We start from the raw sequence: 26,355 nt of genomic DNA, 5'->3' as shown, positions 1-26,355 counted from the left end.
ATAAATACCTGAGTAGAGGTGAAAATTCAGTGTTCAGGTGAAGACAGACTCAGATTTTCTGGCCACTTAATTCTATGGGACTAGCAGTTTAGATGAAAAATTTTTCTTTACTACGCAGCCTGCAAATAGGTGATGTGGAATTGCCATTATGCTGTTAAATTTTAACTAATTTTAACTTCTTAAACAGGTGTAAACTTGGCAGCTTTTATCATCATTGTGTTTTCCTACGGGAGTATGTTCTACAGTGTTCACCAAACAGCTATTACGGCTACTGAAATTCGGAATCATGTTAAAAAAGAGATGATCCTTGCTAAACGTTTTTTCTTCATTGTATTTACTGATGCACTATGTTGGATCCCCATTTTTATTTTGAAACTCCTTTCTTTACTTCAAGTAGAAATACCAGGTATGTCCTTTCTTTTGTGAGGCTGTTTCAACTGTGTCTATATGAAGAGTGTTGTTTCTACTTCAGAAGAACAAGAATTAAATATATTGAACTATATTACTATAATGAACCTTGTGTTATATATCTATAGATACATGTACACACAATATAATGAACTATATAGTTTTACTACTGAATTGAACTATATTACTATAATCATCAAAGATTAGTCACCTTTGAGTCAGCCAGAAAAACCCCAAAATTCAAATCGTTCAAGTCTGCCTCCACAGAATACCTATAAAATGTACAACACGTGTGTGAAAACCAAGGCTGAATTGCATTGGCTTTTCTCGTCTTATGGCTTTTGCTGGTTCTGTCGCCTAGATATGGCTCAGGACAATACAGTGTTCCCTATCTTGATTTAACAATATAATTGTTATCCTGAAATAACTTTCCTTTACAAACTGGTAGTTATAGTTCAAAACATCAAGTTATATTAAGCTGTGCTTACCTTCTTTATGCTATGAATAAATTCCCATGTAAAAATAGCATAACGTAAAAGATTAAAATTTGCACCTTATTTTTTTTCCTTCTCTTTGCAATACCAGTACATGCCAGAAAAATAACCTCTTTATGTAGGGCTTGTAAACCCTGTTAGAAAGAACATGTGAACATGAACAGTACCATCAGCAATAGCGAACTGAGACTCAGCGTACAGATATGTGTCACAATACTACGTTGGCAAGAAACCATCTTTGCTCAGAGGATTTTGTCTTTTATGTGCTGCCCGGGAGTGTTGGGAGTCACCTCTTCTAAGTTTTGACTTACGTTTCAAATGTCTGGAAGTTACGTTGATTATGTCGAATATTTTCAGTCATTTTAAATGTTCTAAAATGCTTCTTCATGAAGTTATCAAACTACCTAAGAAATTTTAAAGAAAATCTTGTGAAAAGTAGAAGCACATGTTTTCAGCCAAGAAACCTTGAAGAAATCTTGCTGAACCGCAGGGTGATCTTGGGTTCAACAAATGAATGTTCTGCATTAGATAAACCAGATTAAACAGTAACTACTCATTTCATAAAATTAAAGACATCATAGATAGTTGTCTAAATTTACAGAAGTTTTAAACCCTGTTTGATAGCATTTCTTTTTCTTTGGGGATACACTGTGACAGCTTTTGAACTAAGCATCTGCTTGTTTCCAAAACTGTAGAGAATGTTATGGGCATCAACAGGAACATATTGATATTGCAACAAAGTCATAAAGCCGGGGCAGGGAGGGAGAGTGAATTAAGCTTTTTGTGCAGCTTGGAATAGTTCTATAATTGTTTTATAAATCAAACAATGCACCGGAGGGCACCCACTAACATCTTTCAGCACTTTAATCCTGTCCCTTCTCCACCTGCCCCTCAGGTAACAAGCTGACTTATCTTCCCAAACAGTAAGGATGAGAAGGGGATGCTGTAAAAATGCACACACTCTGATACAGGCAGGAGAGCAGGAAACCTTCAGAAAGGAAGATGGTGTGAACACAGAAACTCTTACCAACAGGGCAAGAAGGAAATAAGGAGGATGTATACAATGCCCTTTGCAGGGGGAAGAATGGAGAAGTCCTGGTGCAGAGGAGAAAACCAGCCTCTGAAGGGATACAGGGACTGGCGGGTATTGCTTTGCAGGAGGACAGGACATCAGGGACATCGTTAGGATTGCACGTCACTAGTCATTGGGAAAAGGACAGGGAACAGAGATCACAGGAAGAGATAGGGAGCAAAGCAGAGACAAAAAGTTTTGGGGCAAGAAAACGGGGCTCAGCCCAAACAAGAAGCGTGCCAGGACAAACAGGGAGCTGTGGTACAGAAAAGTAAGAGGGATAAACGGAAGTACTGGGAGAGTAAAAAATGTCGGGTTTTGCAGGGAGCCCTGGAAACAGAGGGAGGTAAGAGGGCAGTGCAAGTCTAACAGTGAAAAGGAAAAGAAAAGTACCTGTTGTGACATGAGCTCAGCCTAGGAGTGCACGACCACCCCTCTCACCAGGAAGCTGTGCTGCATAGGCATCAAGTGCTTGCATTAATTAACGGGTACAAATGCTGGAATGCATATTACAGCTTCCTTTCTTTTTCCCTCCCTAAGGTACCATAACTTCTTGGGTGGTGATTTTTATACTGCCAATAAATAGTGCTTTGAATCCTCTTCTCTACACTTTGACTACACGACCTTTCAAAGAAATGATTCATCAGGTTTGGTATAATTACAGACAAAGAAGATCCAAAAGAGGTAAAGGCAGTCAGAAAACATACGGTCCATCATTCATTTGGGTAGAGATGTGGCCAACGCACGAAATCACGCCAAAGGTAACGAAGCCTGTGCTTTGTACAGACTCCTCTGACGCTTCCGTGACTACACAGTCAACAAGACTAAATTCATACATGTAAATCCATTTTGAATCTTCACGGTGACGTCTGCACTGTCAGCTTCACATCTGTGGGCTTACCGCTTTACAGCAATGAGGCAAAATGAGGGAGGTATGGCACCCGGGCTCAGGTGAACCAAAGCAGGAAGAAGAGGGAGCAGTGTGTCTGTTTGCAGGTAGAACTGACACAACAATAATTTCACCATCTCACAACGGTACCTGACATTTTGACAACTCATCCTAGATCAGAATGAGAAGTCAGTTGTTTGGTTTTTTTCCTCCCAGAAGCCAGGAGTGTGGGGAAAAAAAACAAACTGCCATTTAAAACATCTCACCCTGAAAGCAGAATGTTTCAAAATCACCTATCTTTGGGGGGAAAAAAGGGTTATTTTGATTAAGCTTTTTTTTAAATTCTCCATTTCAACAGCTGAATTTTTTTTAAGAGTTGATTGGTTTCCTCATTAGGAATTTTTCTCCTCAAAACTTCTGGCTGGCTCTATTTAGACTGCATCAGCTCTTAAAAGCTTTAGGGAGCAATAGCCCTAAGAAAAATATTTAAATTTCCTAATTAGACCAGTTTATCATATTTGTCAAAGCCAAACAAGTGAAAATTTTATTCCTTTTAAAAATTTACCAACTATTTCACTCATGTAAAGACAATCCTGAAATTGTAATGATTGTTCCAATTCAGACAGAACCAGAACTGTGGGGAAGAAAAACAAAAAAGGTTTTTTCCTAACTGAGTGTCCCCCAGCGATAGCTGGTGGAAGTTTCCCCCTTCAGAAGCGCATCCTTCCCTGGAAAGATGAGACTGGCTATCCCAACATCTTGATGCTGCTCTTTTCCTCACAGTTTCTTAATGGGCTACTGTAAGTAGCTCCCCACAGTGTGCAGACTTCAGCAAATTTCAGTCTTAAGATGTCTGTCTCTGTGCATGGAATAATGGGAGACGGCCAAATAGAAGACTTAACAGGTGTCATGACATCTACATTTTAATTACCTTGTGCATCTGATTGGATGCATTACGGTTAAAATAATTTAAGGAGCACAGCCATTCAGCACTTTCGGGGGCATTATTTTACTTCCCAGTGTTACAAGGGTAAAAAAAAATTATCCAATGTGATACAATCCTCTAGAGGCAGTTCCTTTGTGAAGGAACTTACTGAACAGAATCTTTTCCATTATGAATTACTACGACTTCCCTAGTTCTTTCAGTACCGTACTCAGTCCGATGGCCTAGAAGCCCACAAAGGTAAAAGAAATGCTTCTTTTGCATTGATGATTTGAAGCTTTTTAAAATGAAGTTAAAAGATACTTCCAATGTTTGCACTTAACTTCTTAACAGCATAAGAAGCAGAACTAAAAAAAGTGTGACTCACACTTCAACTGTTTACAAAACTTTGGATTATCTTGAAATTGAAGATTGTTAAGCATTGTTTCCACTACTGTATGTTTTATTGAAATAAAAGATTATCTGCTGAACAAAATGACTTCTTTTCCAAGTTGCTAAGCAACATTTTGGGTTGTAGGGTTAAAAACAGCTAAGCGAAATCCTGCCACATGGATTGCCTTTAACTGGGGCAATTAGAACTCAATTGAATAGAATTTGTGTACTCTGAGGGGCCAAGCCTTCTCAATGACTGTTACTACTTTCGATGAGATATGATAAGGACAGACATCCTTGCATTACCTCTGTTTTTCACGTAAGTTGATTATGGATATATTCCATGTCATCTTTGTTTCTATGAGTACTACAAAAATATTCATTATTTCAGAATTTTTTGTAACACCTTTATTGTTTTGATAAGAAAACTACAGTTTGTCTTTTAAAAAGTTCTTCTACCAGTAAAAATAAGGCTGACTAATAAATCATGGTAGAACTATGTCCTCCTGCAGCCTCCCACTGCATTTCAGCATTACTTTTTTCACATTGCTCTGGTAAAGGTACAGGAGTTTCAGTACAGCTATTTATTACAGATTAGCAATCTTCCAGACCACAAGGCTCTGTTAACTGTAAGCTCTAGACTAACTAACTAATAACTGCTTAAGGCAAAGATATAAAACACGATCAAATACTGAAAAAGCTCTAACATGCTTCCCGAGAGATGGGAGAATACATTTCACAGATTCTTTTCTAACAGATGGAAGCTTTAACTTATAGTTCAAAATAATCCACCCTATCAGTAAACAATGCTGTTAAACTTCTACCATGCAGAGATATATGGTCCATCATAAGGCACTTTATTACAACAAAAGATAGTGTAAAATTGTTTGCAGTAACCAAGCATCTGGCAAAAAATCTGCAGCTTTATAGAAATATATTGCAGTACTGCTAAAAATAGTAAGGTTTGGGATACGAGGCTTATCTAAAGCTCATAAATAAGCCACGACTTGCCATATTATCCCATCCTCAACACGAAGAAAAAGTGTGCATAGAGAAAAACTGAAGTTAGTTCAGCAAGTTTCTCTGGAGTTGGCAGGGTTTCCACTGGTGACAGCTCTTAAAAAGGAAGGCTGACAATACCTCCTCACAGGACACCACTTCCCCACCAGTAACGAGTGCTGGACGTACCACACATACTAACTTTGCATCCACCACATTAGCAAAAAGAAAAAGGGAGAGTATTTCACGTATAAGATCGCTTAAGCTGCAACGGAAGAGTCCAAAAGTCATAACTGATTCCCTAAACAAAGTTATTTTACTCGGTGACTTACATACAACATCCATACGAGTCATCAAGTATTTTTGAAAGAACTCAGGGCTCACGGGGAGCTGCTGAAGGAAAACAAAAACCCACGTGAAGTCCGTAAAAAAGGTCGTTTTAAAAAAAACCCGCATTCCAGTCCGCCACAAGCGCGCAGCTCAGCGTGACCCGGCGGAGCCGCCGCAGGGGCAGGGTCAGCCGCTGGGCTTCAGGGACTCGTACCCCTCCCTCAGCAGGTCCCGCCATGTTCTGAGGAACCGGGCGTTCTCCGAGCACTTGGTGGCGAGCTCCTCCACCTGGGCCGACACGGCCGACGTCGCCTCCAGGATCTTCGCCAGCGAGAAGGCGGCCTGAGGGAACGGCAGAGAGGTTGGGGGTCGCCGACGCCCGTCCGCCCCCCGCGCCCCACCTCCCCAGCGCCCTCCGGGAGGAGACCCCCGCCGCCCGCCCGCCCACCGCGCCGGCACTCACGTCGCCGATCTGCATCTCCACCTCCTCCAGCAGCTCCCGCGTGTCGCCGGCCGGCAGCTCCGGCGGCCGCGACCCCTCGCTCCCGCCGCCGATCCTCCGGGGCCCGGCGCCGGGCGAGCCCTCGGACACCGCCGCGGGCGGCAGCGTCCCCGCCTCGGCCATGTCCCGCTCCCCTGACCGACGCCGCCCCCCGCCCCGCCCATCCCGCGCCGAGCCCCGCCCCCGGCATCCCGCCATGCACTGGTGAGGAGCGGGTGCGCCACCGCCCTCCAGCTAGGAGCGCGGGTTGGCGCCGCGGGCGTCGCGCTGCACGCCGGGAGCGGTAGTCTTTCCCGCCGCGGTGCCTCGCGGCAGCAGCTGGGGCGCCGCCCCGCTTCCTCCGGGCGTCTCCCGTTTCAATATGAGATGAGGGAATCCGTTCGTACCGGCTGGACCCGTTGCCCCGTGAGGGAAGCTGGGAACGGGTCTTGCCGCTGGGAACTCCGGGAGCTGTAGTCCTGCCGGTGGGACGGGACGGGGCGGGACCGGCGCCTTCTCGCCGGTGGCCGAGTGCGCAGGCGCGGCGTGGCCGAGGGCCGGCGGGGGGGCGTGCGCAGGGCGGCCGCGGGGAGTAGGGGTTCGCTGAGGGGGTCGCGGGCCGCCGCCATGCTGCTGTCTCGCTGCCCGTCCTCCAGCCGAGGTAACGCGCCGGCTCGCTCCGGGGGCGGCTGACCGTCCCGAGGGGACGGGGACGGGGCCGTGGCGGCCGCCGCTCGGCGGGGCGGGGCCGGCGGCTGGCGAGGCGCGGAAGGAGAGCAAAGGTCGCGGCTGGGGCGCGGGAGGGCGGCGGGGCGGCCGGTGGGCCGGGAGCGGGGCCGGCGGCGGAGGATCCCGCGGGCGGGGGGCGTTGAGCGGCGGGTGGTGTCAGGGGTGGCACGGCCGTGGCTCCCCCTGCCCCCGCGGCCTCTGTCCGTCTGAAGGCGCTCCTGAGCGGGAGGACAGAGCTGTGCGTGAGCGCTGGCCGAGTCTGAACTGTGTCTTGTCAGTGTGCTTTACTTGTCTGTAGCGTGGTGCATAAAAGATGTAATTTTTTTGGAGCGATACTAGGTGCTACCTGTTTTAAAGGATAAAATAAAGCAATCGAATGCATGCCCTTACTGACGAAATAATTGTAGAGACAACATCCTGACAGCGGTTTTTAAAGAGCTGCGGAAGAGTAAAGTTTCTTCTTAGAGATTGCTTGCTTCGTGCAAACGTTTCACATCAGGTTACCAAGCCCATAAGCTCTCAGGAGCGTGATAGCACAAGCTCCGTTTGCTCACTGGGAAGAATCTGCCCGTTCAGGGTTTGGACCTACCTTTGTAAATACCAGACGTATTCTGAGCTGAATTTCACTTCTTTTGCATGTGTGTGAAATAATTGACCTTTTTTAACTATACTATGTAATTCATAGTACTGTCAGTTCTGCTGAAATAAAAATATCTCAAAAATTAAGTTGTCATGTTTTAATACATATGTATGGGTGTACTTGTTATCATGCTTATAAAATACATTGCTTGTTTTCAGATCCTGCCTGGTTGCAGGTAAAGGATAATTAAGAGTCATGAGATGGTATGATAATAGCTTTTATGTTATGTTGGCTAAGTACGAAATTGCTGTTAAGAAACCAACATAGATAATACTGATTACCTTGCATGTAGAGACCAGGATGCTGACTGTCACTGTGCAGAGTTATAATGAAGGATGTTTGTGCTGGCCTTGCCAATCGCCATTCTCAACAAAGCATTTCAGTCATAGGATGTTGGTGATTTTACTTATGTAGTTTTGCAGAAATACTCTACTACTTTAAATACAATATTCTCCTTCTTCACCCCTGAAATTAGAGAAAAGGAATCCTTAAAGGAAGGAAAAATACCTGTCAAGGTGCATTAGTTCACAGACCTTTTAACTATAACTAGTTTTGGTGCTAACCATACTAGTTTTCCGAGTACAAATCACACACATCTTCCTAATTTTTTTGTGAAACAGGAAAATTAGGACAAGAATGCGACATGTAATAGCCCTTCTGAACAGAGTCCTATTTTGATCATTTTAAACTTTGATTTGGTCCATTTGCTTAAAAAGAAATTCCAATTTGTTCTTGCAACAATTGATGTATCTGCAGCAAAGGTAAAGACTAACTGTATCTGCTGTTCCTAGCTTTGGCTAAAGTATACTTGGGTTTAAGTCTGAGCTTTTGTTGTAGACCATGACATTTACTTTAGATGAACTGTCTAGTATCAATAGCCCAAACTGTGTCTCTCAACATGTGTTGAGATGTCAGAAGAGATGAACTTGCATGTCCTATCTCTACAGTTGTTTGGTCACTTTTAATGAAGTCTGAAATAAATCTTTTGAAGTTCAAAATGAAATACGAACTTAAAATGTGTTTCACCTGTGTGCACGCATGTTATCCTACATCAGCTGTCAGAAATGGCTGGCCAGTGTATTGAGTGGTATTATGTGAAGAATGCTTAAAGGGGAAGCTCTGCACTCTTTTTAATTTTTTCTGGTATAAAATTATACAGCACATTCCTAACTTGAAAATTTAAAAATCTGTGTTTATGGTTCCTCATCTTCACATCACCTGTAGCCTTTGTGGGGGGAGCTGTTGTATTTGTTGTGCCACTTGTGTCTCTGAAAAGTCGAAAAATTTGAAAAATAACTGATTTGACAAATTTGTTTCTTGTTTTTGCAGCACGTCAGTGCTTTCATGCACTAAAGTTGATAAAGAGAGAATGCCTTCCATCACTGCATATCGCAAGATGTGCATCTACTGCCTCTGTGCCTCGCATAACTACACATTATACAATTTATCCTCGGGACAAAGACAAACGATGGGAAGGTAAGCAAAAAATGCATTCTTCAAAAGCTTCTTTATTATTATCACTCAGTTTTAAAGACACTGAAATGTGTTGCTGTTTTTTTCTTTTTACAGAAACTCTGTACTCTTAAATACAGTACTAATATTCCAAATGAAATTTTGTGGTTGCTATCTCACAATGAGTGTCTTTAGTGCTATAAAATGGGATCAGATTAAACTTGATCCTAGTTATTTAAAGAAAATATGTAAGCAGCTTTTGCTTTAGTGACTATCACAACAAGATTTAATTCTGTCAGGTATGTATCTGTTGGATTTTTTCAGTTGCTCTTACCATGAGAGTTTGTAAGAAAATAAGATTAAAATGTATCTCTGGGCATTCCAGTCTCTACATTCAGCAATTTTAATGGCTTCAATTCCAGAAAAGACACTGATTAATTAGAGTGAAATAAAGGCACGTGTTCTGACTAAGGGTCTTTTTTCTTTTCTTTTTCCCTTACCTAGAGTTTCACTGAGTATCTTTGATACAGGTGGCCAACTGGGCTCCTAAGTTTAACATTCTAAGATGATACTTACTTATGGTGCATAGAGATTGAGTATGTGTTTTTATGGTATATCTTCTTACAACTTGAAAAGAGCTAATTTTATATTGGGATGCTAATGTCCTTCTGAGCTCTTCCAAGTACTGAAGTGGGGATTCTGTTGAATATTTAGCCTCCTTTTATGCAAAGTAATACTTCTGGGATACTCAGTAGCCAGTATCACAGAGCAAGGTTTAGTGAGAGAGAGGCTGGAGGAAATTGGTTTATGTTATTATCTTTTTTTTCTATTAAAGGGGTAAACATGGAAAGATTTGCAGAGGAAGCTGATGTTGTCATTGTTGGAGCAGGCCCTGCGGGTCTTTCTGCAGCTATTCGACTCAAACAGTTAGCTGCTGAGCATAGCAAAGAAATACGTGTTTGTCTGGTGGAAAAGGCTTCTCAGATTGGTGCACATACACTGTCTGGTGCTTGTCTTGAGCCAAGGTCCTTACAAGAACTCTTTCCGGACTGGAAGGAGCGGGGGGTATGTATGAGCATATAAACACTGAAATTAATCGCTAGCTTGTAATGAATTCCATATCTGACTCATTCTGGTATGACTTAGTACCTTCGTACCATTGGTACTTACTACCATTTTAAAATATGTTGATCTAACAAAATAAAAAAACCCCTACCTTCTTTTTAGTCTGTTTCCTCTAGTTCGACAATGCTAAAGGTTTATGTCTACACAGATACGCTGCAGCCTTTGCTCTTTTATATAGTAGTCATACTGCATATACGCAGTATGTCTGGTGCATCCTGGGATGCACTACACTTACTGCATTTGTGCAGAATCCAGCTCCCATGCAGAAGCAGTAAGATGGTTGATTCTTAGCAATGTCAGACTTGTTGCTTCTGTACAGTAGTTCTTCATAGTCGCAGGAAATGACGCATAGTACACTGATTTTTGTGCAGACATAGTGGTGTAACGGAGGCCTAAGATGCTTTTAGGAGGGAGGATAGCAAGAAATGAGCTACCATCTCTGCCAGAACAGCCATCTGACTTGCAGCCAGCTGCCTGCTATCACCTGGGAGCTGCAAGAAGTGGGCTGTCAACTAGTTGCTTTGTCTTACTGGGATAAATATGCAAGTTGACCTGCCTTCTTTAGAAAGGTCTAGAATATTGATGTAGTACAAGCCTGTGTACAAACTGTAGACGTGATTTGCAAGGCCCGGTTCCATTTTTTTTACCTCAGTAGTTGTGTCGATTCTTGCCCGAAGACTGCCTCATAAAGTACTTTATCATGATACTTTCCTACAGAAGTGCTTTATTAAACCTTTACTTGACTGCCAGTTCAAGTGTTTGATTTTATTTTGTTTTATTTGTTGTTGGTTTTGTTGGATTGGTTAGAGAAACATAACTCTCAGTACTGTTTCTACTTTCTTTTTTTGTGTAGGCTCCACTTAATACTCCTGTAACTGAAGACAGGTTTGGAATTTTAACAAAGAAATTTAGAATTCCAGTGCCAATTCTTCCAGGTAAAGTTTAGTGAGGCGGTAAAGAGTCATCTTCCTCTGTGTCTTTTTCAACTTTTCCATGAATCAAACAATTTTGATTCAGTGTAGTACAGCAAGTATATGAAAAATGTAATAACGTACAGTGAGAGGGTCTATGTAGATGATGGCTGTGATAACGCATGATATTACCGTGAAGATAGTAGCTGTAGAAGAAGATACGACATCTGATGTATACAACTAATGTTATTTTGCTTAGTGTTCTATATGCATGTGTCTTTTTTGCCTAGGACTTCCGATGGTTAATCATGGAAATTACATAGTACGTCTGGGCCACTTTGTGAGTTGGCTAGGTGAACAAGCAGAAGCTTTGGGTGTTGAGGTGTATCCAGGCTATGCAGCAGCTGAGGTAATGACATCAGTGTGTATATGAAAAGCATTTTTGGAACCCCCTTCACTCCTCTCCCAATTATGTGTACATTCACAACATTCCTTTTACCAGACATGTATTGTGAAAACTGTGTTTCAGTGTCTAAATTCCCTGGCCCAGATCCAGCAAAGTGCAAGTGGATCATACAGTATCTTAATAAATACATAATCTTCAAGTCTGACCATTAAAGACATAGTACTTAGAAGTTTTGCATTAGAACTTTTTATGAATGGATTAAAATGACAGATCATTAAGATGGTTTTTTGTTTGTTTGTTTAAATATTTCCAAAGGTTCTTTTTCATGAAGACGGTAGCGTGAAAGGGATAGCAACTAATGATGTAGGCATTCAGAAGGATGGAGCACCTAAAGTAAGTAGCTATCTTCCCCATAACTAGGGGTCTAATTATGGAAATTGTGATATATCTGCTTCTACTGCCATCAGTAGTCTTGCTACAGCCGAAGAAAAAGTGTAAAATTCAGTACCTGTCTTCCCTCTCTGTATATAAAATGGATCGATTACCTGTGAAAGTTCTGGTCTCAGAACATTGTAAACTTCTGAGAAGAGTAGAAAAAGCCTTCGCAGAAAGGTTTGTTTGAGGGTGACTTGAAGGAAATATTGTAAGGGTGTTTTGGCATATGCGAAATCAGGAAACAAAGGAAAGAATTCCAGGAACTCCTAGAAAAAAGGTGCGAATGTGAAATGGAAAGCTGTTGTCCAGCTGGTAACTAGCAACATGTAAGGGAGTGTGCTTCTGGCTGATTTGTTTTCTTTGATATTTACAACTGCAGTCGCATTTGTTGACAGTCTGTCTACCTTGTTGGGGCAAGGTACATGCTGAATCTTTATACCTTTTTGCTGCTTGGTCATATTTCTGTATCCAGAAGGTGACTCCCTGCCCTAAGTGTTGGACTTTGACTAATTTTTAGTGGAATCCAGAACCCGTGATAAGTGTGTTGTTTCCCTGTGCAATATGTAGAGAGAATTTGGCACCTCAGAATAACTCAGAACAACTTTCACACAGAATTATTTGGCTACAGAAATTATGGGTGCAAGTTTTTTCTTAAGATTTACTTTCTTCTATAAGGTTTCTTACTAGTTACGTAGAGTTTCAAAGAGGTATTTACTTTCACGTAAAAGTGTGGGCTATTTTTCCCATTTAAGGCAGGGAATGAGAAGAAGAGACTCATTCTTGTTTTGAGAGAGTGTAGCCAATGGAGGAGGAAGTGGTGGCAGGGAAAAGTAATATATTTTTCCAGTATAATATTGTCTGCCCCCCCCCCCCCTCCCCGTGCGGGGGATAGGCTCCTATTTCCGGGTATGCATGTTCTCCAGCAGGAGGCGCAGGTAGCGCGTGCAACTTGCTGCGGTAATGAACATTTATTGGGAGTTTGGTTTGGTTTGGTTTTAAAACGGGAAGGAACTATGATTTTGCTATTTTTATTAAGCATCCTCAAAACCTAAAATTTTTTTCCATTTATTCTGGAAGAATGTGTCTATTAACTACTTTAATGTACATAATTAGTGTGCCACTACTGCAACTCTTTGAGTATTCAAGTGTTTTAGCTGTCAGTTAGGTCAGCTGATACTACCTCCAGTGTATAAAGGTTCAGGTAAATAGACGTGGTTTGTATAACCTTCAGGGCAAGAATATCTTCAATGCGTTTATACAGAACCTAATCAAATAGACTGTGGTTAATGAATAGAGTTTCACCTTGCAGTCAGCACCAATCAAACAAAAATGCCAATGGTAAAAATACATAGTAAAAAGTTGCACATTGATTCTTGTGTAGATGCTGGAGAAGGAGCTTAACTGTGAAATAGGACTTTGTCACATTACTGAAATGTTTCAAATTCATAAATTTCTGATATTTACAATGTGGAGTTGTAGTTAATTGATTTATATTGTATAAGTCTACTTCAAATTGGACAGTATATGTTTTTAATCTTTAGATCAAGTAGTAAGTCCCTGTAGTTCTCTTAGTATTTTGTAAGATTAATTCATGTTCAGGTTGACAATCAGAAATTCAAAGAATACACAAAAAATTTGGCAAAATCTTGTAACTCCTGTTTAAAGGTAATTCCCGACTAGAGGGAACATTTTCATTTGCTAGCCTTTTTCAGAGGTTTCCAACCAGTAAGTTACAAGCAGATTGCACTTGAGAGACAACTCAAAACCGAAGCAGTAAGCTTCTCCTGGACCTATGCTGGCTTACCTTGAGATGGTTCTATTGGGTACTGCTGGATATCTTCATCCAAACTGTTTTCATGATCTTTTCCAACATTAAACTTTCTGAATCAAATCAAGTTTTTTTCTTTTTAAAAAGTTTGGGTTTTTTCCCTGCAAGTTTATGTATATTTAGAATCTTGTATCCTTACAAATATTGCAAATATAACCTAGTAATATTCTCGTCCAATGCGCTCACACATGCAGGTGACATGCTTGTACACCAGTACGCGCGTTCCCCTTATCTTACTGTCAATCTCATTGTTGGAATTTTTGATGAGAAATTTTTTTATAATGATATTTAATGTTATTTTAATTTTACTGTATGTTTTAACATGTAAGATAAGTATCCTCCGATCTGGAAAAGATTCTCTTTTTCGTTAACGAATGGCGATTCACTGTAGTGCTGCTTTACTGGAATCCCTGTACAAGATTTGCCAGGGGTGCATCATGGTTAGGTGGAAAAGACAACTGGACTAGAGCCATAGCTTGTAAGGGTTTGTAGGTTCTGGGCAGAGCCACAAAGTAGTGTAAAATCACTTTATTGCTCTCCAGTTTCTTGCTGTGAGTTTGGTGTGGCACAGATCTAACGGCTGATGAAATGCTCTGCTTTTGCAGGCTACCTTTGAAAGAGGCTTGGAACTCCATGCTAAAGTCACAGTCTTCGCTGAAGGTTGTCATGGACATCTAGCCAAACAGCTGTACAAAAAATACAATCTAAGGGAGAAATGTCAACCCCAGAGCTATGGCATCGGACTGAAGGAGGTATCACCGGCATAATTCTAACAATTAAGGAAAATACTGTGAAGCTATACAGTAGTTTCTATTTGCTTTCAAGCTAATTTGTGTAAGACATTAGAATGATAGATTTTGAGTTACACTTTCAGACTTCAGAATCTTTGCTATTCTGAAGATGATCGGAGAAGATGCTCCCTGAGTGTTGTGACTGTTTTGTTTCAGCTGCTTCTTCTCTTATATCTGTGTTATAAGTAGAGGTACCTGTGAATCCATGCTGTTAACCTCTTAATTTGATTTTAGATTACGTTCATTTGTGACATCTGTTTTCAGTACTTTCACTAAATGAGAGAGAGATTCATGCTGCCTAATTTTAGGGGGTTTTAGTAGCTGAGGAGGGGAGGAAAGGCTTTCTATGGGTTTTCTGTATATTTATTAGAGAGAGAGAAAAGAGCTGCTGCAGATGATGAGTCATGGTCTCTGAAACACCTTCTGGATGAGCTTTCCCCCCCAAAAAAATCCCTTCACTGGGCTTATAAAATTGGCATAGGGATCAGGTTTCCTTTTTAAAATATTTTATACTCAGGAAATATCACTCATGAAAAAGAGCTGTATTATTTAGAATATGTTCAGAGTTTGACTATAACATATTCTTTATTTATTACTTTAAGCATGTACTTCCAGCTACAAAATACTTGTTAAATAATTAGTTTACACTTCTGTAGAGAATAACCACTCTGTAAACATATGACATAGTCTTAGTTACAATTTCTAATACCTAAGTTGTCGTTAAAGCAGGGTTTTGCTGTAGAGTTCCTTTGCTTCCAGATGAGACTGCGTCTGCTTTAGCAAAGAGTACAGTCCAATAGGAATGCATCTGTAAAGTGAAATAGTTGGTGCTGATGAGCTGATATCCATACTATGCACGTTTCAGGTTTTTTTTACTTCGGACTAGCTCTGATCTAGTCCCATGGACTGAGTGCTCTTTTGTGACTAGAATTCTTTAGACGGGCTTCTGGAGCCTGTCTTACAGTTTAGTTACATGTGAAAGGAATCCAGTTCATGCCTTCCATGGCTGTTGCACGATGTGAACCTAAGCACAGTAAGTGGGAGGAATCGGGAGTCCCACTCAAAAATGTGCTCCTTAATCTAAACTGAAACATTAATGTAGATGTACCCTCCATGCTTGAGCTCATCTAATGGTGCTCAACTGCCGTTCTGTCATTAGACTGTTTCTGGCACATAACTCCATGGTGAAGAGATGTTCTGTGAAACGAGCAGAAAATTGACTCACTAGTGGAAACAGGAAGATGCTTCTGTGAGTTCACCATGGGTCAGATGAGCAATGGAGATGTGTAGGAGAGCGCAGAGAGGACAACCTGTTTGACAGCAAATATTTAGATCAACTCAGGCATATGGTTAAGCCTGACCTTGAAAACCTTGTGAGGAAATTGCAGTGATTCATATGAAAAAATAATGTTTTTAAAGAAAAAAGTCAATGTAAGCATTGCATTCCTTAGCAGAAGTATCTATCAAAGTCACTAATATAAAGGATCTTGTGGTTGAATGGAAATTTTGGGTATAGTACTGGAGTCTCAGTCATGTTTTCTGATGCACAACATTTCAAGAAAGAGAAGTATTAGGAAATTCTTAAATGGTAATCCAAAAAAAGTATACTTATTACCTGGTATTTTGCTGTATGAATTTATGCATTGGTCATAGCAGTAAATTAATTTTCTTCTGTATTTAATTGTGTGTTTGTCTTTTATTATGTTATTGAAAGGCCATTACTTTGCAATATAAAATAATTTTTTGGTCATCCTCATTTCAGTTATGGAGTATTGATGAAAAGAACTGGAAACCAGGAAGGGTGGAACATACTGTAGGCTGGCCTTTAGACAGACATACATATGGAGGATCCTTTCTTTATCACTTAAATGAGGGTGAACCTTTAGTTGCTCTTGGATTTGTGGTAAGTCAAGTTGGTTTTTTCATGCTTGTTTGTTGTTGTTTGGTCTTCATTTTTATGCAATTTCTTTTCTCTGTTTTAATGTGAAGATGAAAACACAAGAATAGCAACAGACCAAATTTAGTACTTTCTCAATCTTAAGTGTGCTTATGCCCGTATTAGGGAAGGTTAATTTGTCATATTAATCTGTCTTTAGTCCAGTGTCTTTTATTAATAACAAAATGGAAAACTTACAAATAACTTGCAAACCAAAAAAATTTTGGTAAAGCCAAAACCAGATGATTAATCAAAACTGTGCTCACAAATTTTTTTGCAAGTTAGGAAATGTCTAAATCACGTAGACTTTGTACAATTCCATTTCCTCATTCATGTGTCAGCCTTGGGTGCAACTCCACTTTGAGAGACGCATATAAAGTGGAAGCACTCTGCAGTTCCACAAGCAGCATCCCTTTCATTTCTGAGCTCTTCAGTTTGTTCTTACTGTTCTTCACCCCTGTTCGGCTTGCCCTCTTCAGCAACTGTCTTCCTGAATTGGACAGGGAGCTTCTTCCTTCTTATTGCCTCTTTATCAGAAGCATTGAGATCACTAGAGACACAGTCTTACGTCATTCTGCCAGCCAGTGATGCAAAGAGCAATGGTAGGGAATGTTTCTCTAGCACCTACAGTCCTAAATGAAGCATGCACTCTTTATCCTGTGCGTGTGCTTTACACACAGACGTTGTAAGTCAGGCACATGATCTGGACTTTAGCAGCATGGGATTGAGGTGACACTTTGGTCTCCTAGATTTCAGAAGGATTTCCAGAGTGTGTGTGTGGGGGTGAAAACTGTATTTTTGTCTAACTGTTTTGTAAGAAACATTGGAAAAAAAACTTGTTAGCTTTTCTCAGACATGCATACTTGTCCTGTGCGGATTTCCAATATTGGAATTAATAAATACAGACAGTTGACATTCAAACTCTGTTTGCTTTTAGAAGGGTAGAGAGCTTTGATTCTTACAGAGAATGGTAATCAGTAATGTTCATATTATCTCCAGTTCAGATAGGAGAAAATCAACTTTTGTGTGAACATACAAGCACTTTTTTGTCTTTGAACTTTACACCTATGTCAGTCCGAGCTGATTCTTGTAGTAGGATTGTCTTGCACTTATTTTGAAAATTGTTCATTAACTTTATCTAGCAAGGAAAGTAGATGCAAGCAGTGCTCTAAAAGCAGTGAGCTGCCAGAGAAGTCAAGGTACTGTTTGTTGCTGACTCATGATATATTTTGTTATTTGTCTCAAATAAAGCTTACAGGAACCGGAAATAATCCCTTTCTCAAAAGACAAAATTCGGCAACATAAGTCCTTTCAAGAGTATGTTAAAGATGGGAAATGCAGAGTATATCTTTGGGCAAATTCTCAAATGCATGAGATAAGAATCCTGGGCATCCAGCCAATTGGCAAAGTCTTTTTCCCCCATTTTCTGCTTTCATCATTGCTCCCCTGTGCTTTATTACAATGGCTCATCTAATTGGAAATGATAATTGACTCCGCTAAAGGATGTGAAGAACTGGTTAAAATATGTGAGCACAAGGGCATAACTATCTAGAAATAATTGTTTACCTCTCCTTCCAGCTTTTCTAGGGCAAAGAGGTTTTGAAACATGAATTTAAAACAAGTTTTCTCGCTTATCCTGCCCATTAAACTATGCTTAATTTAGTTTGACTGTTTTATTTCAAAGACAGATGGAAGGTGGTTACAATGCCATTAAATATTTTCCATGCTTCAGGTTTCAGGTAGGGCAGACAACAGTCTTGTAGCAGCAAATTCTCAGATTTGCTTCTACTATACTGTTAATGGAATGCATTTTTGGCAGTAGTTTCTTTAAGTAGAAAGATCCTGAGGTTGGTTTAGTATAAAATAGATTTAAAGAGTTGTTGTGGTAATATTCATTGTTTTCTTTTCAAACGTTTGTTGAAATTTCATACTTTATTTTCATTAATGTTGCACTTTTTTTGTTTTTTTAAGGTTGGTTTAGATTATCAAAATCCCTATTTGAATCCATTTAGGGAGTTTCAGAGGTGGAAGCACCATCCTAGTGTACAGCCTACTTTGGAGGGTGGAACAAGGATTGCCTATGGTGCCAGAGCGTTAAATGAAGGTGGTTTCCAGGTAACTTTTTCATTAATTTTTTTACTTCGAGTCTCTATATCCATGTTTTTAGTGCTGTAGATTTGTGTTGCATGCTGTTGGGAAACAACTGAACTATAATGAAGCTGAGTAAAGCCAAAAGTTTTTCTGGACAGAAAAGCCTTGTTATCTTGCTGGATGCTGGCTGCTAAGATTTGCTAGACTTAGGCTCTGTCATACTAAAAATCTTCTGACATAGTCACTTTACTTTCTAAATGAAATACGAAGTGGAGTTTATATTCCAATAAAATATGTTCAGCAGCAAATAAGCTACAGATAATTCTTTGTTGTGCCTGGAGCCCCGGGGAAGAGAGGGTAGCACCACTCATCTGCTGTTTTTACGGGGTTGGAAGGGGGTATTTTCCAAATTACTTGTTTATGCTAGCAGAAGGAACTTCTTTCCAATGCTTGACCCTTAAGTCAGTGATGGTGCTGAAATTGTTATGTAGCTTGGCAGAGAAAAGTCTTCACCTCCTCAAGTACAGATACCTTCGGTGTCTTTCATGCACAACTTTGAATTTCTGCTTTCTTGGGAGATGGAATACCTTGTTCATTTTGTTCCCTTAAGGAGTCTAAAAGGTGAAATTTTAAAAATGTATTCATCAGGACTTAAGGTCAGTTGAAAGGGCTGGAACAACTTGCAGGAGAAATAGTCTAGAGTTTATATTTAACAGGTAAAGTCCTTTCAACCTGTTAGCTTCTCATGTGGGAATCTTGAAACACGGGACATGGCTGTGTGTCCTGGACTCCCATATCCATTTTCTAGATGCTCCTTTCAGTTTGGAGCTTAAAACTAGCCTGAGTGTTCATGATCTGCAGCCTGTGTGTGGGGCCATTCCACTCTGCTCTCTGACTACTTTGTCTTTCCTTTTTGAACCTCTTCTTTAGTATAAATGTGGCTTTGTGCCATTTTTGCAATACAAGTAGAATTTCAGCAGCGGCGTAACTCTTGTCACAGTCTTGTGGAGTTAGGCTTTGACACCAGTGTGCATGCCTGGGACTGAGTCATGTGGGTTCATGAAGCAACTTCTTGATTACACACGTGATACACATTTAATCAATCTGCAGGTTGATTACTTTGTCCACTCTGAAGTGGAAATACATCATATCATGTTGTAACACAGCTGTGTTACTAGCTTATTTCAGAAACCATTGTCGGTCCATTATTAACACAGGTAAGATACAAAATACTAAGATGTTTTAATCTAGACTTTTATGCAACAGGGGCTTCTCTTTCCACCCCGTGCACTGGTTTCTCTATCACAGTCAGTCATTATTGAATTTCTGGCTTTGATGAAGTAGCCAGATTGTGACTTCAGTTGCATACTCCTTATACTGCTTGAAACATATGGCTGAAAGAACATGGTATTTTTTAAGTCACTTACAGACATTGTTTGTGCTAAGTTACACAGACAGTAGGGCTACAGCTCTTGCGCATCTCTGCCTAATCTTTGGACGAATTTTTTGCTGGACTTAAAACAACATGTCACTTAGTTTGCACTGTTCCTAATATAAAAGTATGTTTTGTTTTGTTGGGTTTTTTTAATTTCTTGTAGATAGAATTGTCTAGTTAATCATGGAGTCACACTTTTAAATGGCTTTTTTTTAATACATGCTTTGAGTAAAAAAAAGCTTTATTGATGATTCACTTAGGAAGATTTTTAAGATTAGCTCTTCTTTTGCATGTGTTGCTTTGATTAATAACTGTAGCAGTCTGACTCATTTGCATCACTAGAGTCCAGGAATATTTTCTTATGTAAGTCGTTCTGTAGCTCCAGTTTTCGTTTTGGTGACAGTATTGCATCAAATAGGTGTATAAAATTACCATCAATCTAAGCTTTTTTCGTCTGTTACAGATAACCTTATGACCATGTTCTTTAGTCTTTAACATATAGTGATGCTAAGCTGGTGTGAGAGCGAGCGAGCGCTCTTGGATGTTTCCCTGATTTGGTAGCTTTTTGGGATATGTGGAAGAAGGGGACAGAGTTTAATAGACTACATCTACATAGTTGTTATTTCTTCTGTTTACTAAAATTGCAAAATCAAGCACTTTAAGAAATTCCCATGCAACCTCTCTTTTGTCTCCATTTTATCAAAAACTTTGAAAAGATGTAAGAGTTTTGTGGAAAAAATACAAGGTGTTGCTGCTGTTGAGCAGTGTATATTATGAATATCAGGGGAAAAAACCTTCATATTGATGACCCATGCAAGTGTCCAACATTAGACTCACATAACAGATTTTCAACCCTGGGCTGAGCTAAGGGGAGGAGAATGTGGGGTTCTCTGTCCGCTGGCGGTGAGGACTCTACAGGGAGCAGGCGTCTCCCCTTCTTCCCTCCTCCAAACCAGCCTTGTTTTGTCTCTTTGCTGCCAAGAGGGTGGTGGCTTCTCCAAGTGCTCAAGGTTGAAAGGATTTCACCGTGTATCTCAGGGGCAGAGAGGGCTTGTGCCATACTGGCATCATGTGTTCCTTCAACTGACTGTGAAAACAGGTACCAAATGCCATAGTACTAATAATGAGAATTACTAACAAAGCTGCAGTTAAGTGTAACCTTTTGTGTTATATGACTAATCTTTAATCTCATTTATACTTTGACAGTATGCTGGTCACTGTGTACCTATTAGGTCAAACAGTTGTTGCAGAAGAAAAGTACTTGATCGCCCATGTTTTTATGTAATTCAGAGAGGCAGTCAAGAAATCTTTCTATGCTTATGTCAGTGCTGCATCATTGCATCTTAATAGGTATGACAGAGTAACTGTTTTCAGCCAAAAGTCTTGTGAAAAGAGAGGACATCCTACATACTTAATTCCTTTGAAATACTGTTATACTTAGCTGAACTTAAGACTTCTGGTCACTGAAAAGTAAGTTAAAAGTTGTAGTTGTGTTTTCAGCCTAAATTACCTTTCCTACGAACCAAATCACTAAGTCTATGATTAAACAAGTTGCCCAAAACACAAGGGAAATGCTGTGTAGTACAACTTTTTTTAGTGACTACTATATGAATGTTCGAAAGTAACCAGCCCTGGGTGAATAGTAAACAGGTAACAATTGAACAAGCAGAAGAAACAAAACATTTGTTTCAGATTATCTTGAATTCCAAGAGAAACATTTTTTTGGACATTTTTCATGAAATAAAACTACTTGTTTGGGGTCAAATTATTTAGCCTATTAAAAAATGAATTCTTTCAGGCAGCCTTAACAAAAGCAGGATGCTAGATTCACAAGTGCTGCTCAGTACTAAAGACTTTTGGAGGAAGGCTATGTTCATAACTTACCTTCAGCAATTTCAGACCTAGGATTTGGTCACAGCCTTCTGCTCGAAGTGCTGCAGTCAATCTGTTTTGAAGCTGTTCCCTGTCTAAAATCTTAGTCTCATTGGATGAGGGTGAGAGTAACTATCTTGATAGTTGAGGTATTCCTTAGTTAATATAGGCGTATAACGTAGTATATTAATACTATAGACCTGATGTTTGCAAATCATCTGGCTGTCTTAGGTTTGTGAGTTGACTGTACTCAATGACATTATACTTCTTACAGAACAGGAGTAAGACACTGATTTTGCACCAAAAATAATTTGTTGGCTGCTGAGCAGCTTCTAAAATAAGTGGGACCTGCGGGGGGACGGGGAGGGCACTGTGCAGTTTCATAGGAAGGATTTGTGGAAAAAAGCACTGAGTAATAAACTGTGAGATGAGATGCATACAACTTACTGTGTGGAAAACGGGAACACCAATGTCTTTTTTTTTTTTTTTTTTTTTTTTTAAAAGGAATTCACTGAACCTTGAAGGAGGAAAACAGTATCAGTGGGTGACATTACCACAGTCTTGTTGCAGATAAAGCAACTGGAGAGAGGATATAAGGAAAATGTTGTCTTGTCATTATTTTTATACTCAGCCCCAGTACAATGTCTGTATTCTTATTTGCTTCCTATGCCAAAATTCCTTGATTAAGTGGAGTAACTGGTGTATTCTTAGATAGTGCACATGCAAGTCTAAAAATGTAAAGGATACTCAAGCCTCATGCCAGTTTCATTTCCAGAATGTTATTTTCACTTTAAAAAACAAGAACAAACAAACAAACCACCTTTCTTTCTGTTTCTTCTTCAGTCAATACCCAAACTCACCTTCCCAGGTGGATTATTAATTGGTTGCAGTCCTGGACTCATGAATGTTCCTAAGATCAAAGGGACACATACCGCGATGAAAAGCGGCATGTTGGCTTCAGAAGCCATCTTTAGCCAATTAATCAATGAAAATCTCCAATCAAAGACAATAGGTAAGGTCACTGTACTTTGATTTGTGATTTCCTTGTGTTCAATTATAATCACCAACAGCTTAGCAGTAACTAAATGTGTCTGAAGGAATTAGTTGGAAATGCAAGTAAATCATGAAATGAGTGTGGTGGTTTAAAAAGATATGTATTGTTTATTTACTATTTAGACTGTCAAATGATTTAAGACAGAAATTAATAAAGTTTTGCTTAGTTATTCTTAAGTATTGATCCTACTGCTAGAACAAAAACATGCCTCTAACAAGCATCTGAAAAGTAAGCTCATGTTTCCTGAATAAGTAAACAAGAATAGTATATATTTCGTTCCTACAAATATGTTAAAAATTAGCACTTTATGATTCAAAAAGCATTACTGAAAGACTGCAGAATCAGAGAGAAAAAGATTAAAGGAACAGATTAACTGTAAGCAAAACAGGGTGAGATTTTTCAAGTTTGCTCTTCACTGTTAATTGTTAGGATACTCTTTTTTTCCTTCAGTCCTCTTTTTCTGTCTTTAGTTTTATAGTCTTCTCAGTTCAAGACTACGTGTATTTCCTATTATATGTAATACAAGCACATTGAAGTAATCACTTGATCCTGACCGCATTGTAGCGATTTATTTAAGCCTTGGTTGTTCCCTTAAATCTGTTAACAAAGACTGTACAGAGAGAGAATCCAATTAGAATTTCAGCCATTCTGGAGATGGACACTGTAGCCAGGTGCCACATGAGAAATCTCTTCTCTGTAGTGGTGGATTCAGTCCTAGTGAGCTCTCGTTCAGCTGAAACATGCCATACGCCTTGCCACAGAGGGTATGCTGAACAATTCAACTTCAACTTGTGTAACAGGTTAAAATGCTTAGAACCCATCTGAAACAGTAAACACTCGTATTAGGTAGTGTGCCACTCTTGTTTGATTATGGACAGGTTTTATATGCTGTTTCCAGTTTTGTCAAGACAGTAGAGTATTACAGTCCACTTTCTTCTCTGTGCATAGGTAACGAGCTTTTTTCAGAGCCTTACGCGAGACAGAAAATATGGACTGAAGCATGTTTTCATGTATAGACAAGGCTTAAAACTTATTATTTAGAACATCTATTCCTATACAGTAGTAATGGAGAATGGTGAAGGGGAAGCTCTCAGAAAATTTTCATTTGAAGAAACGTTTTTTTCCTAAGATAATTACATGGCTTTAACTACACTGCAGTAGATGTGTCTTGTGTCAAGTATGCAGTGTCTGGTATTTTGAAAGAATACAATCAAAGAGTTTAAATCAAAAGTTTGTAGTGAAATATGTCTCATTAACTTGCTGGTTACAAAGGGAGAAAAAATGTTCTCTAGCATTGGCATCATCCATTGGGCCATAGTCATAGTTACCAAAATCGGAATGTTTGTGGTTGAGTAACTTGTAAAGAAAAAGCTTTTGAACTTGACGACGTTAAAATTACAAACCTGGCTCTTGGGTCACAGGTAAACTCTCCTGGTCAATTCTTAGATTCTATGAGTGAGTAGCTGTTTTCCCATAGAGGTGCCAATATAGCCACCTGGCCGATTATATTTTGCTGAGGTTTGAGGCAATGTACTGCTGCTTGTGGGTCATTTAATGGAGGCTACAAAGGAGCAGTAGATATCTGCTGGTAACTGCCAACAAAACAGCCTCTTCAAGAGGTTGAAATATGTTGTCTAGTATATTCCTTACTATTCTGAAATTCTCATTTTGCTGCCTTAGTTGCTAACAATTGCCTTTATTCAGCAATTATTTTTTATTTCAAGGATAGTCTTTATGTACTGTAGGTACCTAACAAGTAATGTACTGCCTTAGGACTTGATGTGCAAGAGTATGAAGAGAACCTGAAAAAGTCTTGGGTCTGGAAAGAGCTGTATGCGGTTCGAAACATCCGACCATCCTGCCATAGCATACTTGGTGTGTATGGAGGAATGATTTACACAGGTATATTTTATTGGCTACTGAGAGGAATGGAGCCATGGACATTAAAACATCCAGGTAATTTCATTATCTCCTGAAAGAAGATACTAAATGTATATGTCAGTCTTTTCTGGGCTTAGTTGAAGCTAGAGCACATCTGGTCAAGTGGTGAGGCCCTCCAGTGTAGAAAAGAAAGCGATGATAAGGCATTGAAGCAGACTTTGTCATATTACCTAGCATATAATGTAAACGAAGACATTAAAACACTATTCTACTTAGCATAGTTTTTTTTCTTATGAAAAAGGCTACCTTTTATGAAATACTTCGTTCTGATGACAAGGGAAGTTAAAATAGCTTAATTAAATTGTTCTTGAGTAACTGCAAATTACAGTAATTCTGTACTGAAACCTATTTATTAAAAATATATTTAGGACCAGATTTTGCTCAGCTCAAGCCAGCCAAAGATTGCACACCTATTGAATACCCAAAGCCTGATGGAAAACTCAGTTTTGATCTCCTGTCGTCTGTGGCTTTAAGTGGTACAAACCACGAACATGACCAGCCTGCTCATTTAACTCTCAAAGATGACAGCATCCCTGTGAGCAGGAATCTGGCTGTATTCGACGGACCAGAACAAAGATTTTGTCCAGCAGGTAGGTAATAAAAATGTGTTTCTGAGCTGTTCTTGCATGAAAGACTAAGTACTTCAGGAAGAGTCCACCTGGCCTACTACTTCAAGCATTCTATGCAAATCCTCCTCCTAGAAGAGGGTTCAAGTGCAGGTCTTAAAATATATTATGTTAACAGTACTTTTATGACAAAATAATTAGTACACATGGAAGAAGGCAGTTGAATCACACTAGTAATATACTTCCCTCATTACGCTTGCTGCTAAGTAGTAGAGCATACATGCAGGGGGAAACTGTTCAGTGAAGTGATAGCTCTCTTTTGCTCTTTGCAGGAGTTTATGAATATATCCCTCTGGAAACAGGAGAAGGATCAAGATTGCAGATAAATGCTCAGAACTGTGTCCACTGCAAAACATGTGATATTAAAGACCCAAGTCAGAACATTAACTGGGTAGTGCCTGAAGGTGGAGGAGGACCAGCTTATAATGGGATGTAAACTGACGAGAAATCTATTCAGTGACTTCCGATCACCAACAGATCAGTTGGAGTATTTTAAGCTGCAGTGTAATTAAAGTACAGCACTCACTTGAATCTTAAAGAGTTTGAACTAATGTGCCATTCTGAATTTTAGGTATGACCGTTGCATTAAATGGAAAGTTGGTGCCTTCTGGTTACACCCTAGCCTTATTTAAACAGGACTTCTTTACAGGAGTTGTGTGGCAGGCAGAAGAAAGTTCTTCTCAGGACTGACGAAGGAACTTTGGATCTTGGATTTACTGCTGAAGTTCAGTGATAACAGGAGCCATATCCAGAATTGTGGGTATGGTGGAAGAATATGGTACCTACCCTTAAAAAACAGTATTTTCTCTCTCTGTCCGGAATGATTTACTATATGTAATTCTACCTTGCAGTAGGGAAAATACATCAGTCTAGAAAATTGTCACTGCTTTGAAGTGTTACACATTTTACATCAAATTTACAGTTAATTTTTTTTTCCTGATGATAATAGGGAGCCCATCTGCAATACAACCTGTAAAGCAGTTTAAAAAAAAAAAGTGTAATACTTGCATCTTCATTGTATGTCTACCAGCATTTTTATTCCTTACAAGAAATCAAGCCTGCTCTAATAAAAACTCTAATAGAAACTGCCTAAAT

At 39.7% G+C, this 26,355-nt stretch overlaps 3 protein-coding genes across 3 annotated transcripts in view; 2 read left to right on the top strand and 1 right to left on the bottom strand.

The window, feature by feature from the left end:
• RXFP1 (relaxin family peptide receptor 1) overlaps positions 1-3,219 on the top strand; it is a 33,652-nt gene extending 30,433 nt beyond the window's left edge. Inside the window, exons 17-18 of the mRNA XM_050895584.1 lie at positions 188-406; positions 2,515-3,219. Of these exons, the coding sequence (XP_050751541.1) occupies positions 188-406; positions 2,515-2,816 (521 nt within the window). The 3' untranslated portion in view covers positions 2,817-3,219. The remainder of the gene's footprint in view (positions 1-187; positions 407-2,514) is intronic.
• A 1,347-nt stretch (positions 3,220-4,566) lies between these two features.
• C4H4orf46 (chromosome 4 C4orf46 homolog) lies at positions 4,567-6,132 on the bottom strand. The gene is made up of 2 exons (XM_050896081.1): positions 5,971-6,132; positions 4,567-5,849 (listed from the first exon to the last, which is right to left on the bottom strand). The coding sequence occupies exons 1-2, from the start codon at positions 6,130-6,132 to the stop codon at positions 5,694-5,696; spliced, it is 318 nt and encodes a 105-aa protein (XP_050752038.1). The 3' UTR covers positions 4,567-5,693.
• Positions 6,133-6,615: 483 nt separating this feature from the next.
• Positions 6,616-26,348, top strand: ETFDH (electron transfer flavoprotein dehydrogenase). The gene is made up of 13 exons (XM_050895358.1): positions 6,616-6,649; positions 8,687-8,833; positions 9,645-9,874; positions 10,788-10,869; positions 11,136-11,254; positions 11,567-11,644; positions 14,120-14,266; positions 16,068-16,208; positions 18,213-18,356; positions 22,483-22,651; positions 24,467-24,649; positions 25,003-25,224; positions 25,533-26,348. Exons 1-13 carry the CDS (start codon positions 6,616-6,618, stop codon positions 25,694-25,696), a joined length of 1,860 nt encoding a protein of 619 aa, XP_050751315.1. The 3' UTR covers positions 25,697-26,348.
• Positions 26,349-26,355: the final 7 nt, after the last annotated feature.

Source organism: Gymnogyps californianus, chromosome 4 (genome assembly GCF_018139145.2).
Source record: "Gymnogyps californianus isolate 813 chromosome 4, ASM1813914v2, whole genome shotgun sequence".
Classification (NCBI taxonomy): domain Eukaryota; kingdom Metazoa; phylum Chordata; class Aves; order Accipitriformes; family Cathartidae; genus Gymnogyps; species Gymnogyps californianus.
The sequence above is the reverse complement of the archived record's forward strand: the minus strand, read 5'-3'. Positions and strand labels throughout refer to the sequence as shown.